Below are 19,512 nucleotides of genomic sequence, written 5' to 3'. Positions count from 1 at the left end.
ACCACAGAATCTACAATTTTCCTCGACCACACATAAATCTAAAACATAAGCTGTAGTTAAAGAACTGATCGTTCCATGTATTGAAATGTTTTTTTTTTTAATTTTCGAAGCGTAAAGTAAGCCTTACAAAAAAATTTAAAAATTTGTTGTTTTTTTAAGATCTGTAACTCTTCAACGAAAAGGAAGTTTACAACATTAGGTGGATAATAAAAATTGTACCTTAGAAATCGCTCGAATTTTTTGTGGTATAATCTACTAAATTCGAACCTTAGGGTATATAAGGTCAGAAAAATATTCACACCGTTGTTTATTAAGATCAAAGTTGTTCAATAATTAATTACATTAAATTTTCGTGTTACGATCAAGCCGAGCGCTGGCCGAAAGCAGGGATTTTTCAATTAATGTTCGAAATAAAACTTTTGATGGTTTAAACGGTTTCAAAATAACGTTTATTCAATAGTTTATATGGATAATTTCACAAAAAATGCGATATTCCATGAAGTTTAAAAACGACTGATCGAATTATTTCGAGTCGGAACTTTTTTTAAACGGTGTTAACCAATTTTCCTTATATGCATTTTTGAGATCGAGTCGAAATGTACTGTTTGCGTGGCCGTAAAGTTGAAAAAACAAGCCAAAATGTCATTACTGTAACGCGAAGCATTTAAAAATTTAATTTTTTGCGGCTTCTGGTGCCTAGACGTTGATTTTAAAATTTTTTTTACGATGTACTATCCAAAAGTTTGAAGTGTTTAGCACCTTATCTGATAGTTTGAAACCACAACAAAATAATGTTTTTTAATCACGGGACGTTTTATTTGTGAAGCCTACTTTTGACACTTTTAAATTGCACACCAAAAGTGATTTAATTTGGCCAAGTAATTAATTTTCAGACACTTGGAATTAATTATTTTGTACTCCAGAGTGTACAGGAACACTGCAATTTTTTATTTAGATTAAAATTTTCATTGTGCTATTTGTAATATCGTCGCGAATGCAGAGCGTTTTTTGACTATAGTGTGCGAAGGAGTCTGGGGAGCAGATGTGATGAACGAAATTTCGTTGAAAAATTTCGACTTGGGGTTTCACAATTGCAAAAAACGCTCTTTTACAATTAAAAAAGATTCACTTAAATTAATATAGGTTTTAAATAAATATTAATTTATAAATAAGTTCTAAACATGTAATTTATAAATCTCAATTAGAACGTGAAAATATTGCAGTTTTTGTAAAATGATCCATAAATATGATGATAGCGGTTAGCGGAGTCCAGAACACAAATACATGTTGACTTATAGATTGATAGTATCATTGGCGGAGAAATTACTAAAGTTAGCACATACAAATATTTTCGTTTATTCACGTGAAATCTGCGACATGCTTAACCTCGCTCACTAGGTACGTAATATACTAATACAAGTAATTCTTATCGGAATCAGAATTATTTCCAGTGTATTTATTGACTACTATTTGTACTAAATCGAACGTTAAGAGTCAAAGTATAATAATAATAATAGATAAGATAAGAAGTTCAAAAACAAAATACGTATGGATACATGGTAAAAGTTAAAAAATTTATAAGCGACAGTTTTAAACTATATAAGACGATGTTGTAGTTATTATAATTCTGGAAAATCAAACTATTCAATTTACCGAGGTATACATACTAAAAAAAAGTAGAAAAAAAGATACGACATTAAAAGTTGTCAGTTGGCGTAAACATGTAGCAATACTCAATAAATATTATGTATGCTGTGTAATATTGTCCTCGTGAAAGAAACAACTAAAACAGTACACTTTTTTTTTTACCTAGTGGGGCATGTCGTGATGTGAGCAGTAATTCAGATAAAAAAATGTTCTGTATAAAAAAAATGCGCAATTTCAAGACAAACATAATCAGCCCTGGTGGACCTAAATCAGCCTTGCCGTTTTTCCACAAATTGCCAAAAAGTGCCAATTTCGCCCTGTTTTTCGATAGTTCGTAACTAGCGTTCTAAATAATATTTTGACTTAAAATTTTAACAGAACATGGGTTTTGTGATTCTTAATTAACAACCCTACAAAATTTCAAGACGATCGGATGCAAACTTTTTGCAAACCGTCAAATAAACTAAAAAAAGGTCCTTCCGATAAATAGCTCTAAAAAAGTTGTTAGACCACATATAGCCATTTTTCAAGATGTTTTTTCTTAATGAAATGTTAATCTTATACTGTTTAACTTTTCGTATCCCTAACTATTTCGTAAATATCCCAAAAATGTATCGGAGAATAGTGTTTTTCAGTTTTTTCGCAAAGTACCAGCGGTGGCGTTGGATTGGCATGGCGCTTCAAGGAAAGAAAGGCGTGGCCTAAATCGGCGGCGCGCCTAAGCCAGTAGCGAGGAAATCTGTGCGTGCTTGCCTAGGTTGGATGTGCACCAAGTGATGTTTTTCCTACTGAGAGCGCGGTAAACGTCCAAAGATTGAAAAATAAGTAAAAAATGCCAAGAGTACAGGAAAACACTGTTATTGATTTAAGTAAGTCCCATCTCTCGCTATGAGAGTATTATACAAATATTGAGTACGTTTAATGACTGTACCTACGAAAATCGTTAAAATTCAATGCAATAAAGTGATGATACAAAAATAATTATCAACCGTGGATACAGCGTTAAAATGTAAGACACGAGGAACTTCGTTTGGTAGTTAGCGAGACGTTATATTCAACTTACAACATATTATTTGCCCTTGTGTTAGCCCCCCACAGTATCTGTATTATAAGTTTTAATTATTGTAAGCCGTACTTACAAGCTATACAGGGCCATTGAGCTTGTCTCTGAGTCCTTTTAATCTATTATATAAATTGAAATTCAAAAAATTCAAATTCTGTGTGAATATGGCTCTGTTCGGAAATGATGGGTTGGTTAAGTATTAAGTTGGTACCTACCCCCACCCTAGCTTAACTAACCGACCGTGTGTTCGCACATGTAAACAATAGTTAATCAGCTGATCACGCTAACTATTGTTTACATGTGCGAACACACGGTCGGTTAGTTAAGCTAGGGTGGGGGTAGGTACCAACCAAAAACTTAACCAACGTATCATTTCCGAACAGAGCCTATGTGTATATGCACGTGTGTGTGTACTCATCGATTTGTTTTTGTTTCGATTGCATTGGTTTTAGAAAATTTTTTCTGGAAAATTTTTCCTTATTTAAATTGATTTGGGGTTGCTCAGATTGCTCAGCTCAGAGTACCTCCTAAACGTATTTAATTATGTTAACATTCATTTCTTGCTTAGAGTTGTTTGGTTAATTTTGAGAAACAAAATTCTCGCGGAAAAAATGTTAAGAAAAGAAGACACAATAAAAAATTCAACAGTGGAATAAAAATAAAATAAAATTTTTGAAAAATAATCTTCGCATGTTCTAGCACAGACAGTGCCATCTTGTGGATCGCAACAGGAACTACGCAAAGGGTGAATCGGTGAATCAATAGTTTTAGTTTTCGCACCTGGACAGGTTGGACTGGACACCTGGTCCGGCCCGGGTCCGCGAGGCGAATGTCTCCTGGTAATCAGGTCAAGTACCAGACCTAAAGTAATCTTTGTGTTTGCCCTTGCTGGATGCACACAAAGTGTGATCTTGATTTTTCTTACTGAAGGCGCGATGAACGTCCAAAGCTAAAAAAAAATTTTTTCAAAATAATAATGAAGTAAAATAAAATTACCCAAAATAGGAAAAAAAAAAAAATTTTGTGTGAAAAAATTTCAATGTAATAATGGAGCCTGAGGGCACAAATTTTCAGTTATACGCTACTGGAACAAGGCAATAAGGTCCACTAGCTTCGATAATTTTTATGAAATAATAGTTGAGCACATGCGTAGTCGTAAGATTATTTAAAAAATACTTACTTTTGCGAGATATCGAAAGCCACGATCAGAGTTCAGTATCATGTCTAGTAAATATACAATGTCTGTTTATTTCTTTATAATTTTTTTTCACGGAAATCGTTGTTTTTGCGTTATAAACAAGCTAGTAAGATTTATGAAATATCGAATAATAAGCGCAACATGTGATGGTTAAGAGCCTAATGTATGTACTTGTTTGTTAAAATATAATTATTATGTGATGATACTACACGTGTTTTTTATGTCAAGACGAAAAACTAAAGAATGGATATCCATTTAAATTGATGAGAAAATTTACATTGTGGAATAAGTTATACGATTTGAACAGAAAAAAATTAATAAATTGAAAAGTGACAGTAACCATATGATTTGATATTAGTACATGACATGTGTTAATATTTTACGATGTTATGGTTTAATTAAGAATAATTGAAGTTAAAGTTGTATGCTGCATAATGATATAAACTTTTTTTTTCAAATAAAATTGTTCTCTCAGTTTTTTTTGGAAATTAGTTTATTGGTGTTATTACTTTGTGTACGTAAAAAAAAATAATTCAAAAATATGAAATTCTAAAGAAAGAATGTTGGACACAAAAGGATTTTTCAAGAGAAAACAAAATAATGAGCAAATATATGAAAGGCTGTTTAAACGAATTATAACTGAAAAAAAATAGTTTTATAATAAGTAATTTGACAGATTAAAATATGTGAGTTGAGTAATGTTGGAAAATTATGTTAAATTAAAGCAGAGGACGTGTGTTTTTTTTGATTTCTCAGAATTTTCACCCTTTGTAAGGAGAAATGAAAAAAAAAGAGAGGAATTTGGTTCGGAAAAACGCAAATAATAAAGCAGGACACTGGTTTTTAACAGAAATGTAAAAATAAAAACAAAAAAAATATGTACGCACCAGCAAATCACTACTTACCTCACTTACCTGATTGTATGTACGGATTGGTGAGCTACAACAACGTAGCAAACTATTCAAACCGAATCCGACCACGTGGGTGCCCGAGCAGAAATGAAATGAGGACATCCTTATTTCAAATCAGGGCCTGATCAGTCATCGTGATCAGGTCCTGGTCACGCTTGTAATGCTTATCTAATCAGGTACTGGTCAGCCAGCATGATTTCATCCTTAGAGCGTCTGGTATATATACATATATGTGTATGCATACTCACATATGTCTAGCAGAAAGCCAAGGTACTGCTCCAAAATGAGTCAAATTTTTATAAATATATGAGTAAAAGCAAACTAAGATAACTATAATATAAATAAAAAAAGGATTATTAAGTTGACTACAATTACTAAAAAATGGACAGCAAAAAAAGAAAGGCTTTGCTTACCAAATATAGAGTCCGTAAGTATAGGTTAACTCAAAAAGTTGGTTCTTGTAGTGATAGCAGTGACAGTGATAATTTTGAAAATAACATCAAAAGAAACAAACCAGATAAAATTATGCTGACTGGTTGACTGGCCTACCTAAAACTTCAAAAACATTGCTGCAAACTGCTGGTGCTTCTCTTTATAATATTGAAAAATTTAATGAGGAAAATGAACGTGACAAATCTGAATTTGTATACTTCGGGATAGAAAACCAACTGAAAAAAATTATAAACGTAGACTTACATAAAGAGAAAGTTCTGATGCTGCAATTTAATGTCGATGGTCTTCCTTTGTACAAGTCTAGTTCAGTTGAGTTTTGGCCAATTATATGCAGAGTTCAGTGTGAATCAAACATTTATAAACCTTTTAATATTGCAACTTATTGTGGGAAAGGGAAACCATTTTCAGTAGAAAAGTATTTAGATCAGTTTATAACAGAAATTAATTTTTTGCTGAAAACTTATACTTATAATTAAATTTTTTGCTACAAATACTTATATTTATAATAAAGATAAGAAAATAAAAATCATATATTCAAATTAGATGGTTATAACTTAGATGACAGATTCATAGATCAAGCAATGCGCATGTGCGGTCAGAATAAGTAAGGATAAATTCATGCTGTCTGACCATTACCTGGTCAGATAAGCGTTACAAGTGTGATCACTAAAAAGGATAGCGTGATCAGGGACTGATCAGATCCCTAGTTCATTTCCTGCTCGGGTGACTGTAGACTTACGTCATGAGCCAGTGTGCACACATCTCTGCACGACTGTTCACAATTTGGTCTATATATACTAACCAGACACTTTTTTCGCCACATGCGGGAGCGAATCATGCCGCCACGCGGTCGGAGATGCAGTTACACCATCATGCCAGCATTTACAATGCTGCAGTGTCTATCTGTTGTCGATAACCAAGTCAGCCAAGTCTGCAAGAAAGACATGAGGCTGACGGCCACGAGACTGTCAATAGACGAGGAAAGCGACCATCCATCAGTACCTCAACTTAACCAACAGACATTTGTGTTATAGACCCGGAGCAGAGGGTGAGAGTTAAACACAATCATAAGAGATTATCATCAAAGGCAGTTCACCACTAGTGGGTACCATACTTGCTCTCTAAGCCTCTAAGGCTGCTCTCCAAAAGGTACCATATATTACTTATAAGTATATCCATTCAATATCCCCAAGAGCCGGTTCTCGCGTTGAGTGCCGTTGACTGTAATTTCTGCTTCATCTCCTCGACTTCTCCTCTCCTCTCTCTCTCTCCCCACACTTTTCACACACACCTTTCATCATCTCTCTCTCTCTCTCTCTCTCTCTCTTGCATCGTTCAGTACACATAAATACATTTGTGTAAATACATATACATATAGGACGAATAGGTATAAAAGTTACAGAGTTACACCACAGTACCACACCAACCACTCCATTCCATAGTCCATAGTCCATACATGAACATCAGCCGCTGCTATGCTCTCCGAGCTGAACTGAATCCGTCTTCTTCCTCTCTCGCTAAGTATTGACTTCTCGAGGAATTTCTTTCTTTTTCCCTCGTCGCTGTAAGTATCGCCGTTCATGTCGACATTGGAGTTCGCTCAGCTTCTAGATAATAAGCGTACCAATTCGTTTTGCCCATTATAGCTTGATTTAATCGTGAATTGGCATTCTTTTCGGAGCTGGCGCTGGTGTGCTCGCGGCGGTGCTCACACGTCGAAGCCATTATTCTCGGCGCTGATGCGCCACACACCGCACTGATAATAATACAGCTGCATGAAACATTGTAAAAGTTTCTGCAACTCGCTTTACAAGGTCCCGGGTGTTGTCTGCTGGGTGTACACCTAGTGCGCGTGTCTGACTTTGCCGAGTTCTTTGTCCTGGAGTCCTCAGGATGCACGGGTAAACATCCACGAGTTTGGAAACCGCCGTGCCTAAGACAATCAAGGTCTCTACCGAGAGGATCACGTATAACTGCTTCGACTTGGCACCAGTTGGACCAAGATTCGTGTAGATGGGTCCTCGACCGGAGGGACTCTGTTGTTCAGTGGCAGCAGTAGTAGCAGCAGGTGGTTTTGTGACAAGCCAGCAGCAACATGTTTGCAAAGAGCATGCAGCAGGCCAGCGGAGAGACTACCATGAGCGTTGATTGTCCTGTACAGGCTAGTCTCAAGAGGTCCAGCAGTGCTCCAATGATCAACGAAATCAGTGCCACCATGTCGATATCTTCCCCAACGACTCCTGCCCCACCAAGGTACTTGCTTTATTTGAAGTTCGATTGAGCATACATGCATCAATGAAGCAAATTTTATCAATTTTCACGTTGTACTATCTTTCAGGGATACTGTAGCTTCTTTTGGTGTTTTTTCAAGTTTACCACGAGTGAGGAGGTTCAGTACCAGTGTAAGTGCCCATTTCTTTATACCATTATTGATCGTTGGACATGGGCTTATTGGGAGTAGACACATGAATCGTGTGGGTTTTTTTCTTTATCCAATAAGATTTTCTACTTTAGTTGGAACTCGAAATTCTCACAGAATACACAGACCTTTATTATTCTCAACCCTCCATAATATTTCAATAACAACTTATGTGCCATTTTAAATGAGTTTTTTTATATCTGTACCCCGTTTCAATATCATATTTTATTTCATGTTAATGAACTACATGATTGTGCAAAAGTAGATTTATCTTGCTCAACACATACTTACTGATATTGCAGTAAGTGTGTATACTGGGAGATAAATTTTCCACACTTGTGACACTCACTACTTCATTTGGTGAACGACTAGGTGTTATCAGAAGTTTTCACATAATCTACAGTATGTGTAATCACAAAGGCGTTTTTTTTTTTTCTTTCTTTTAGAGCCCAGGTGGTACAGTTGGAATGGGCCCCCGGTTGACTCCTAGAGTAAATCAACTGCGCCGGGAAGAATGCATCGATGTAGTAGCGGGTCGAGAGGCGGCCCACGAAAAAGAAATTCACAGTACCATGCAAATCTCCCAGTCCTGGGAGGATTTGACCTTTGACACGGACAATATGTCTTTCAAAGACTCGTCTACCGAATCGACACCATCAAATACGTTGCCAGCAACGGGTGCTATGTCATTGCCACTAAAGCCAGACAAGCAGTTCCATCCCAAAAAGATTTTCGATCCTCTGAATTTAAATGTATCGACTGGTGGAACGTCGTCATGCTCCTCGCCTTCGCCCACGCGATCTGGGTTCGGACAGAGACAGTGTTACTCGCCGAGTTTGCATGCTGCATGGAAAAATGGGTCACTGTCTCCTAGCCCGACAAGAAAGGCGTTTGCCACAAGGTGCGTACATCACAATTTTAGTACGTGTCAATGATGTGTTATTGATGAGCAAAATACTCTGCTATTTTGTTTGTCTACTCAATTACACTAGGTAAAGTAACTTGATTTTATAGGCGGAGCTTGAGTCCTATATCAATTCGTCCGAGTTGTCTAAGCGGAACCAGTATAGCAATGAAAAGAAAATTCGAATTCGACGATTCCTCGGCAATGGATCGTCTTTTACAACCTCCTATGAAAAGAACCTTTAACTTATTGGTCAATCCTTTTAGGTAAGTCATAACAGATAAATTTTAGTAAATTGTACTTCTGTCATGAATTGATCTTTTTCTATGCATATTACAATTTGTAAAATAAATGGAGTTGTCACGGTTATTTGATTTGATTGGTTATTTTTTTATGTCAGTTCCAAAAGTTATATTATTATGTAATTAAGTAAAATGAAGTTTTGATCTCAGTTTAATTTTATGTACAACTGAAAAATGTTTGCATTTGATTTCAGAGGATTGGAAACTGGATTTAGTCCGTTCTCGTCGATAGCTACAAGCAGTACAGGCTCGGTCGGCACTCCCGAGTCTCTGTCAAGCGCTGACTCGCCAAATTTTTCCAATCCACTGGTTGAGGAGAACAGTCCTTCTTCGTCAAGTCGCACATTGTTGCAGAGCGACGACGCGAGCATGTCGGACAACAGCAACGATCCGCAGCAACTAAAATTACCAATTGAGGTGGACACGCAATCTGCGAGCAATAGCCATGAGGAGAGTCCCTCCGATGCTAGCGATAACAGGTGAACGAGATCTTTGGGTTGTTGTGCAAACGCACTACTCTGCTATCTCCCAAATGTTTTCACTTCTCTCTTTTAAATTAAAAAAATTTCAAGTTTCAAAGAAACGCGAGCTCATGCGTCCTAGAAATACCACATGATCGTTGAAAAAGCGTCGTGTCACGCAAGGACAGGCGCATTTAACATTAAAAAAAAAATCTCCTAGTCGACTAAACGTTATTGCATGTTAAGCATCACGTTTTGTCACGTGTGTTCGTTGTTACGTAAAACAAAGCAAATAGAGTCAGGGCTGCTGATGTAATCTAAATACTTTTGAGTAGTCCTGCACCATTGTTTTTTTTTCTTTTCTTTTTTTTTCTTCATCAAGGAAAAAAATTGAATTTCAAAAAATCCCTACTGTTCCACTAACTGGTAATGAAACAAAATAAAATAATTCGAATATGCATGTACAGTATGTAAATTTTTTTGTAGTTTTTAATTTCGCTTAAAAAATATATGATTGCGCTTCGCTTTTTTTGACCGCAATAACATCAGCATTAATTTAAATGAACAGCAAAAGATGACGAATTTATAAAGTTTATTTTTCTCAATCATAAGCTTTTACTACCATCTTAAAGTTTAATCATGATAGTAATTAAGTAAGAATTTAAGTAATTTGTATACTGTTAAATAATTTATTCTATATATACATTAACATTTGAGCATGCACGAAATTCGTAATAACTTTGTTCTTAGCTATTGAGAACAAGAAATCAAATAATTGTGTTGTGTGCTAAGTAACACGAATGATGAAAAAATCAGTAATTAGGTTTTTTCCAAATTTTGTTGTTTGGTATGCTATTATTTTCGACTGCAATCAACAAATACAAGTTTTTATTTCTCCTTCAAGTTAAAAAATTATTCCAAATATTCAAGAATTGCGAGTTGTATATTTTACCAATGTATTTTTTTTTTGGTCCATACAATTTATTATGATGTAAGCATAAATTTAAAAAAACAATAAACAATAAAAACACATTGCATTACAGGCTATAACTAAATTGATGTGAAACCGATTTCTGTGAAAATCTTGTACAACTTAATGTGTGTATGACGCATAAGTTTTTTAATGTTTACTTCCTTTGAATTTAAACCCAACAGATATTTTAGTGTTACTAATATATTTTATCATTCAGTATAATCTGTGATACTTATTGAAAATTTCTTCCCAAATGTCGAATTTGGTATTTTTATTTCATAAGCATTTTTTTGATTAATATTGTGAACACGACGAATTCACTAAATAAATCATGAAGCAAACAATTAATATTGGCTAGACACAATCTTTTTAAATAAATGTATCACGATTTTTGTTGCAGTGTACGTGTAAATTATATAATTAAATAAATTTTTATTCAACATCATTTTAAAAAACCTTAATGATATAAGATAAATAGATAACTACAGTGAAATTTCAATATGAGAAACGACTGGCAAATTGATTATACAAATGTTTCAGTATACAATGTTTCAACATCATACCTCGTCTATGAATTGTAATAAAATAAAGAAGAACATGTACATTACCCATCTTACCACTTTTTCACATCATCAAATGACCTTAACTTATATTATACCAAGGAAAATATTACAATTATAAATATCGGTACTGACTCTAAATGGAATTTCATGTATAATTCAAAAATTACACGAGTAATTACTAAAATTTACCTTTAACCGTTAAAAAATTTCTTCATTGAACGCAGAAATTCCAATTTTTAAACATTTCTGTGATAACTCTTGAATTTTTTTTATTTTTTTATTCATCAATATTTTTTGTAACGTACACAAAATCATGCCCTTGGACAACGTGCGTGTATAAAAATCCTTGATTCATCGTAAAAGTGCTTTATGATTGCTTATCTAAAAAAATCTCATATTTTATGGGGACAAATTTTTATTTTTTCTCAATACACCGTAAAAGACAAAAAATTCAAATGTAATTTTACCCAAGCGTATCTACCTAATATTCCCATGGGAATACATGCCCAGAGATATGCTGGTGTAACTGTCAAATCGAGTATACATAATACACCTATAGAATCATTTGATGTTATGTTACTTCAAGCAAAATCGAAAAATATCACATTTGATTTCGATGAAAAAACAGACAATGAAAATCTACTGCACTTCCGATCATTACTTGAGGGTAAGGTAAAAAAAATTACAAGTATCAACAAAATTGTTTTTTTATATGAATAAATATTTCTCAAACAGCACAAAAAAATAAAAAAATCCACAGATATTAAAAAGTCGAAACAAAAGAGAGTTAATAAAGACTATGGATTTGACAATATAGTGCTTAGTTTTCCATTACTAACTGAAAGTTCTTAATTCATGGAAAACTCAAGATTGCAGAAAAGATGTAAATGAGAGAATAATTCAGAGTGGTGGAACCATCGCAGATAGGTAATAAAAAGTTTCCTTACAAAAACGAAACCAGTCAGTCGTTAATTTGCATTAATTTATGAGTCAATCGTTTTTTTTTTTTTTTTTTTTTTTTTTTTTTTCTAATAAAAGAATTATTTGCGATGCAGCATTGAATTTAAAGTTCAATGTATCAAATTGAATGAATAACTGGTTTGCTGATATAAAATTTTTAAAAATTTCTTAAACTTTGCACCAATTTTTGTGAATTTGTAGTTAATCATGTCAAGGTCAAACAGCCAACGATCCCATTGACCTGTACACACATGTAAGAAATTTTTCAATTAAACAATTATTGCAAAAGTCATTTTTAACCAACGGCTCATGTTTTGGTCAACAGATTAATACGTAGAAAAAAATCACCCCGACAACAAACAACAACTATTTCACCATTTTTGTTGATCAAGATCGATTTTGATTTTCCAACGAGCCATTGCAGCTAACATCCCAGACACCTGATTAAATATTGTTTTGTTTACAAATAAAGTCAATAAACATACTGTCAAAATGTGTGTACGTTGTAAATAAATACTCAGACATCAAAATATATTTTTAAAAAACATAAATATATATATATATATATATATATATATATATATATATATATATATATATATATATATATATATATATATATATATATATATATATATATATATATAGGTAAAGCTCGCACACGTTGAGAGCAGACGACACACACAACAGTGGGGGAAGAGGCGGAAGGCGGAAGAGCACGTGTGTAAGCGTGTTTACCATATAGTTTACCGATACCGAATACCGAGTGAAGATGGAAGAGGGGATGGTCAGTAGACTTTCGATTGGACTGACTCGCCGACTGGGTTGTCAGGTCGGCCAATCGGGAGCTGCATCGCCATTACACTGTTGGCTATTTTCTATTTATATGTGTTTGACTGAGCGTCAGATTAAATCAGTCTGCTACGGTCTACAGTGAGTGAACTAGCATACGATATTGTGACTTTATACCGATTGTTTCTTATATATAGTTTTGTTTAATTAATTCAATACTCTGTAATTGAGAAAAAGTACGCGCTGTCGTGTCTAAGTGTTTTGGTTAAAAAAAAAAGCTTGTTGTTGGACCAACTTAACCTCTAACTATAAAAGTGAGCCACCAAATAGATAAATCATGATTCAACATCAAATAGTGCATCGATTATTGGCTGTGTCAGGCTAAGTGTTGGTGATAAATAACGAAGACAACGACAATTGCCGTTAAGCACGTATTTTCGAATCTGAAGTCGTCATAATTACAGTTCAATCGTACCTGTATACACAAACATAGCGTTGAACGTCTTCTATTACGTTATTTTTTTTTTAATTTATATTGATTAAGCGATAAACAATAATGTTTCGAATAACAACGCGAGTACTGTGCCCGCGGATGCTGGAGTTGCCGAGCCCAAGTTGCTGCTCGACGCTCCTGCCAAAACGTCACGCTGACGACAGCAAGAACGGCCGTGGTAGCAGTAGCCGAGTAAGCTCACTGAAGAAGTACTGGTTTTTCCGGTACGTCGACTACATCAAAAACTACGACAAACTGCTCGAGAGCAAGTTCCCGAGGTCGATGCACGTCTACCGGATCTTCAGCCACGGGACCCGCGAGTTTTACAAGGACCTCAAGCTGTACGTGCAGACAATCAAGAAGGCGAGGACCTCGGGTGTCGACAGTCTCAGCCGCGAGGAGCTCGAGCTGAGCTTTAAAATGCCCAAGGATCTCATCAAGATTTCCCCTGTGCTCCTCGTTTCGGCTGTGCCCTTCACCAACTACATCATCTTTCCCCTGGCCTTTTACTTTCCCCACGTTCTGTTGACCTCTCACTACTGGTCCATCCAGGACAAACTCAAGTTCATGCTCAAGGAGCACAAACGCCGTCTGGTACACAACAAACCCCTACTGAGGTGCATGCAGAGGGAAGTGTGTAAGGTGCACGAAACTCGGCTGCAGGCCGAATTTAGAGACATTGTAGCCCACCTGGGCAGTGGAACTCATCCAAAAGTTCAGCAAATACTCGACTGCAGGCAATTATTTTCGGGCAAGCCTTTCTCTCTTTCGGAGCTCACGAGAAAACACGTTGTAAGCTATACTTACTCATTTGCATGGCCTTTGTTGGGCAATTTTGCTAAAAACTTATTTATGAATTAATACATTTTCAGATAGAATTACTGAAGGTTCATGGATTGAGTAGGTTCGGATTGAGGCACAGAAAGAGGCTTCTTGAGAGAGGTTTACTCATCAAACGCATGGATACTGCCATCCAAAGAGAAGGAGGAGTCTGCAAACTGCCGTATGATGCCATTCGATGGGTACTTAAATTTATTTATTATAGTGTTTGATTTGGATAAAGGAAAAGTCAACTTTACTCATAACGCCGGAGACAGTGTTATTATTGTACATTCGAGTTCAAGCTTTGATGCACATTACTCTAACTATACATATATAAAAATTTTTTACTTCCAAAAATAGAACTTTGACACTGTGTTTACTGTTTACATTTTGAGATGTTATTTCGTAAAGCAATGTGTTGATCTGACGGAATTAACGTATAGATTCTTTAATTAAAAATTTGCTCAGTTCATACTTAATTTTTTGTTTTAGGCATTATCATTCAGAGGTGTGAATCCAGTAAACATGTCGATTGACAGTATGCAAGCTTGGCTTGACCAATGGCTGTCAATATCAGCAGAAGTTGACGAAAACAGTATTTCTTTACTCTTGCATTGCCCAATTCTGTTGGCGTATAATTTAGAGACAAATTGGACTCTCTTGTATCATGGCAAAAAAAAGCACAAGTGATGAAAGTCGTTTGAAAAATTGTATCGACTTTGTTTGAAATTTTTTTCAAAAGTTCCAACTTTGTTGTACGAATGAAGAAAAAAAGAAACTCAAAAAAGGAAATAATAATAATTTAAGGAAAACATTGTGATAAATGAAAAACAACACTGTACATACTGGAATAAAATTATTTATTTCAAATATAAATAATTGTATTTTTTTTCTTTTTCTTTATAAATTATTGTTATTTACAAATAATTTTGTTACAAAAAATATATGTATATTTCGTCATAACGTTGGAGTTTCACTGGGCTTGTCAGTTTTTCAAGTATTTTTTTATCGTGATATGGATGAAAGAAAAAAAAAGTTTACGAGCGAAGAATTGGCACGCAAAGATATCAATCAAATTTGAAATCTCAACGTCCTCAACTAAAGAACAAACAATCAAGGTGTTTAAATATATTTACAACAATACAAATATTTCATCAGCAAAAACACGGGAGCAACAAACGGATACAGAGTAACAAATGAGCGTGTATATCACAGTTCGCGAATAAATTATTCTTGGGGGGGGGGGAGGGAAAGAAAAATCTCATAACTAACGTCACGAAGAGAGGTACTTTAGTAAGAAAGAAAAGATAAAGTGGTGGTCTTATTCAATAAACGAACCGCGTCCTAACGCAACGCGCAAGGTCATTCGATAGGAATATAAGCTGGAAGCGGACCGATGGGTGGCCTCCGGGATCTACTGCTCACGAGTTCGGTTTCACGGGCATTGTCGTTACTTTTGCTTGCGTCGCACGCATCCAGTGACTCCTCGTTTAAAGTACGAGGGGCAGGAGCAAGCGGCTCCTCCTCCGTGGCCGCGTCGATCTGTTTTGGCAGTCTATCCCGTTTAACGCTCAAATCTTCGCTCGTTTCGTCGTAATAACGCTTTGTGCTCTCGGGCACTTGTCCCGGTTGCTTTTTCGACGGGGACTTGAGCTTTAGAGCTCGCCCGCCCGACACCCCCTCGCTCTTGCGCCGAGCTGATCCCTTTGGTCTTTTGGTCTCTGTTAAGAGTGATTTGTGAGGATATGGACAAAACTTACCTTTGCTGCAGCTGCCGCTCTTGTCGAATTCTGGGCACGCGATTATGTGACGGTTCTGGCACTGTGCGATGAACAAGAGAAAGAGAAAACAAAAACAAGTCGTGCCAGTGTTAGTAGTGTCAAGTTGGCGTTCTTTGTCGTTTTATTTATTTATTTTTTTTTTTTTTCCTCAAAATCATTAGTGTTTTAGAACCAATAACCGTTACATTATATGCTTTAATCACTGTGGTTGGTGCGTTCTTACTGTAACTAAAAGTGCTCGCATTTTAAGTAAAATAGAATCGCAAATATGATGAAACCATAACTACAAGATGTAACGTATTAAAAATGAACCAAAATGAATAAGCTAAAATAAAAATTTGCAACTGTGCTGTGTGAGAAATTAAAAAGAAATCATCAATATTTTTTGTACGAGATCACTGTCAAAAAAGTAAAACGTATTTATAAGCACCTATGAATAACATTGCTTAAAACTTGGGAGAATTTTAAATCATTTGTGATGAAACTAAGATGGGAAAAGCAATAGAAAAAAATCTGAATGTTATTTCTACATTTATAAACGCACATTCACCAGTTATTAAAAATTGAAAAATATTTACGATTTTCAAGTAAAAGCTACATTGAGAGTTAACTTTCGAAATTTTTCAAAACTTTATCATCGACAATTCATAATTGTTAACATTACCTATGATTAACTTAACGGGACAGTAGTTAGTTGGAAGTATTTGTTCTATTGGTACCCAAGTATGAAATAAACATGAGCTTATACGTTGAAATATGTTCACCCTTACCTCATTACCACGAGGACAGTAACCACGTAGAAACTCATTGCAAATGGGCTTCTTCGACGACACCTTGACATGCAAATATGGGCATCCCTCACGAGTGCAAAAACCTTCTAAAAAGTATTTGCAGGTCGGCATCTTTTCCGGACCAACGTCGTGTGATAGTGGACAATTCTTCAAACGACATTTTCCTTGAAGAAATCTAATAAAGTAAAAAATGTTTAAGTACAAAATTTTCAAACATTTCTCAAACTGCTATTTGTATGTAATATGGAAAATTAGACGATAACAATTATGTATCATCGTTGCAATAAATAAAATGAACATGATAATTTACTTTCGGCAGACTGCTACTAGCTTTTTATCGTGCACTTTGGGACAAGTTCCTTCTATTTGGTTAGCACAGTACCCAAACTTTTTGAACAAAAGGCATGGTTGATTATTTTTACGCATTTTATCTCGCAAAATTTGCAAACTTCTCTGCTTTACTTTGTAACTGAAATTATAATGTCAGAATTGCGATTTTTTTTCATCTAAAAACTGTGTAACTACACAACGCGATTCTATTACCTGAAATTTGTCTTATAATTTTTTACAGACGGTAAAGTTGTGTTTGATTTAACTGGAGAAGTGACACTTTTTTTCTTAACGATGTCCAATTTCAACAGTTTCTTACCATCTTCAGCCACGTAATATTCTACACTTTTGTCAGATATAGAATCAAGTTTTCCTGAAATCCAATCTTCCAATGATTATAAAATTATACAGGCAATAGTTAATAAATGGTTAACACAAATATTTTGAAATCTCACGCTTCACTAACGAAGAATTACTGCGAATCAGTTGATTTCGGCTTTTGTTGTACAAAACACCATCAATAGAAATCAATCCCAGTCTGCGACTCCTACGATAATAAAACAAACTTTAACATATAATTTTCAGCTTTAAATTTACAAACTTAATGATATTGAAGACGAAACTTACATTTTTTTTGTCACCGAATTAATATATTTCATTTTACTCATGCTGTACAATTGATTCGCAGAGGTCAAATTTTTCTTTGGACTTATCTTTAATTTTTTCAAACCAGTGGATGAAAGCCTCTTTCTTGGTGCCACCGTGAGTTTCATGGGACTTTTCTTTATCCTGACAAGTTTACTGCGCGTCAATATCACTATGCTAGAATTCGCATTATTCTCAGAAGAGTCATTATTTTCTGACTTGAGTACACCACCATCATCTTGCTTCGATTTTTCAGAACTACAAGATTCTACTGTCTGTGTGTTTTCACTCACACTAGGGAAGTTCGTTTCGGCAGAAGAAGCAGTAGCAACCGCGGGAACAGATGTGGTTGAAGTCTCCAATGCACAAGGTATGTCAGAATTTTCTTCCTTACTGCAGTTTGTTTCTTTAGCATCAGAAATAAATTTTCGATTAACATGAATGTATCTCGGGTTAACGTAAACTTTGCCTGTTGAAACGGGAACGTTTCCTTGAGGCTTTTGCTCCTTGGGGTAGTTTGGTTTGTTGGTACTGGCAAAATTTTTGTTGACAACTCTATTTACACTTTGCGACACAGCGTTTCGATTGAAATTACTATTTGCAACGTGTGTCACTGCAGTCTGACTAAAGTTATTGTTTATAGTACACTGTGGCACAGGATTAACACCGGGATTCCCACCAATTATGAACTGGGGCATAAAGTTCGGGGGATAAGTGCTGCTCAAGCACGGTGTTACCGGATTCTGAATGTAAGCGTTATTCTGGTACTGCGGCACGGGGTTAGGGTCAAAATAATTGTCGTACCGCATCATGAGATTTTGGTTCAAATAGTTCTGCGGCACAGGAAACTGAGGCAAAGGATTGGGATTGAAAAAATTGGTCGGATTGGGTAGCACAGCACTCGGATCGAAGTAAGTGCCAGCCGGTGTCTGCAACATAGAATTGGGGTTAAAGTAGCTGCTAGGAGGAGGCTGGAGTACAGGAGTGGGATTGAAAAAACTGTTTACAGGCTGAAGGATGGGATTTGGATTGTAGTAGCCGTTTGCACACTGCATCTGCACCGGACTACCCATGAAGTAATGATTCGTGAACGGCACCATTGCTGCAGGGCTTCCCAAGAACAAACCACTGGCGTGCTGCAATCCTGGATTTACTGGGTTGACGAAATTAATGCCACTGTGCATCATTTGCGCCTGGGACTTGATTGCCGACCTCTCTTGCATCTGCTTGTGTTTCTCCAGTAGACCTAGAACACAACAATATGTTTATCACGTCTACGTGAATTCCAAAGTTATCAGACAGGAAAAAACACACCTTATGGTGCACGAATCACAGAGAATCAAAGATAAGACTTGATTTTGAGAAACGCAAAGGAAATACATTATATCGAGGTACACGTAGGTATATATAGATCTACAGAGAGTCCAAGGAATAGTGAGATGCAACCTTACCGTTGAGTCCAGGAAGATCGTGCTGCTGCAGAAAACTGTCCATCTTTTGGTTTTTCAACAAACTTATGATTACTTTATGCAGCTATTGTCCTAGAGGATGATAATTTAGCAATCATATCTCTTGAGCATACTCGAGTTTGATGGAAAAAAAACCGAGCTCTGACTTGCGTTGTACATTTACTGCGTAATACATACGTGCAGAAACAAGGGATGAATCTCACTCACAAAACAATGATATATTTTTCATTGCACACCTTTACTATGCCTACAAGTGTTATCATCTGACAATACACCACACTTGTGCTTACTGCCCGTAAAACTGCAAAACTATATATTTGTGATTTTAAAGTCTTGATATGACGAAATAAATGCTGTTGAATCACCTTACGCGCTCGACTCCAATGACTCCATGCATAGGCACTAAAATTTGTGAAAGTATGGCGTATATGGCATGGCAATCCTAGATCTTACGTGTGGTAATCGACGAATGCGAAGATAGATCCTACCGAAAGTGTAAGCAAGCGGGCCAATCACCGCTCGACTCTGGGAAGAC

General features: G+C 35.7%; 3 protein-coding genes across 7 annotated transcripts; 2 read left to right on the top strand and 1 right to left on the bottom strand.

Moving 5' to 3' along the window:
- Nucleotides 1-6,209: 6,209 nt before the first annotated feature.
- On the top strand, nucleotides 6,210-11,074 carry LOC106636708 (uncharacterized). 4 transcript variants are annotated; one of them, XM_089591517.1, is made up of 6 exons: nucleotides 6,210-6,421; nucleotides 7,087-7,525; nucleotides 7,611-7,674; nucleotides 8,138-8,592; nucleotides 8,706-8,861; nucleotides 9,092-11,074. In XM_089591517.1, exons 2-6 carry the CDS (start codon nucleotides 7,368-7,370, stop codon nucleotides 9,378-9,380), a joined length of 1,122 nt encoding a protein of 373 aa, XP_089447643.1. In that variant the 5' UTR covers nucleotides 6,210-6,421; nucleotides 7,087-7,367; the 3' UTR covers nucleotides 9,381-11,074. The 4 variants fall into 4 exon arrangements, with proteins under 4 accessions (XP_089447643.1, XP_089447642.1, XP_089447641.1 ...); XM_089591516.1 differs by having other exon boundaries at nucleotides 6,919-7,525; XM_089591515.1 differs by lacking the exon at nucleotides 6,210-6,421 and adding an exon at nucleotides 6,710-6,836 and having other exon boundaries at nucleotides 6,919-7,525.
- A 1,756-nt stretch (nucleotides 11,075-12,830) lies between these two features.
- Nucleotides 12,831-14,666, top strand: LOC106636711 (LETM1 domain-containing protein 1). Its single transcript, XM_014349208.2, has 3 exons — nucleotides 12,831-13,931; nucleotides 14,012-14,161; nucleotides 14,454-14,666. Exons 1-3 carry the CDS (start codon nucleotides 13,203-13,205, stop codon nucleotides 14,649-14,651), a joined length of 1,077 nt encoding a protein of 358 aa, XP_014204694.2. The 5' UTR covers nucleotides 12,831-13,202; the 3' UTR covers nucleotides 14,652-14,666.
- Nucleotides 14,667-14,923: 257 nt separating this feature from the next.
- ZC3H3 (zinc finger CCCH domain-containing protein 3) lies at nucleotides 14,924-19,422 on the bottom strand. 2 transcript variants are annotated; one of them, XM_089591513.1, is made up of 8 exons: nucleotides 19,343-19,422; nucleotides 18,960-19,286; nucleotides 17,491-18,754; nucleotides 17,319-17,410; nucleotides 17,077-17,236; nucleotides 16,844-17,002; nucleotides 16,513-16,708; nucleotides 14,924-15,782 (listed from the first exon to the last, which is right to left on the bottom strand). In XM_089591513.1, exons 2-8 carry the CDS (start codon nucleotides 19,000-19,002, stop codon nucleotides 15,324-15,326), a joined length of 2,373 nt encoding a protein of 790 aa, XP_089447639.1. In that variant the 5' UTR covers nucleotides 19,003-19,286; nucleotides 19,343-19,422; the 3' UTR covers nucleotides 14,924-15,323. The 2 variants fall into 2 exon arrangements, with proteins under 2 accessions (XP_089447639.1, XP_089447640.1); XM_089591514.1 differs by having other exon boundaries at nucleotides 19,348-19,422.
- Nucleotides 19,423-19,512: the final 90 nt, after the last annotated feature.

The sequence above is a fragment of the Copidosoma floridanum genome, unplaced genomic scaffold, assembly GCF_036245765.1.
Source record: "Copidosoma floridanum isolate Cflo_tuat_1 unplaced genomic scaffold, Cflo_Japanese_pri ptg000013l, whole genome shotgun sequence".
NCBI lineage: Eukaryota > Metazoa > Arthropoda > Insecta > Hymenoptera > Encyrtidae > Copidosoma > Copidosoma floridanum.
The sequence above is the reverse complement of the archived record's forward strand: the minus strand, read 5'-3'. Positions and strand labels throughout refer to the sequence as shown.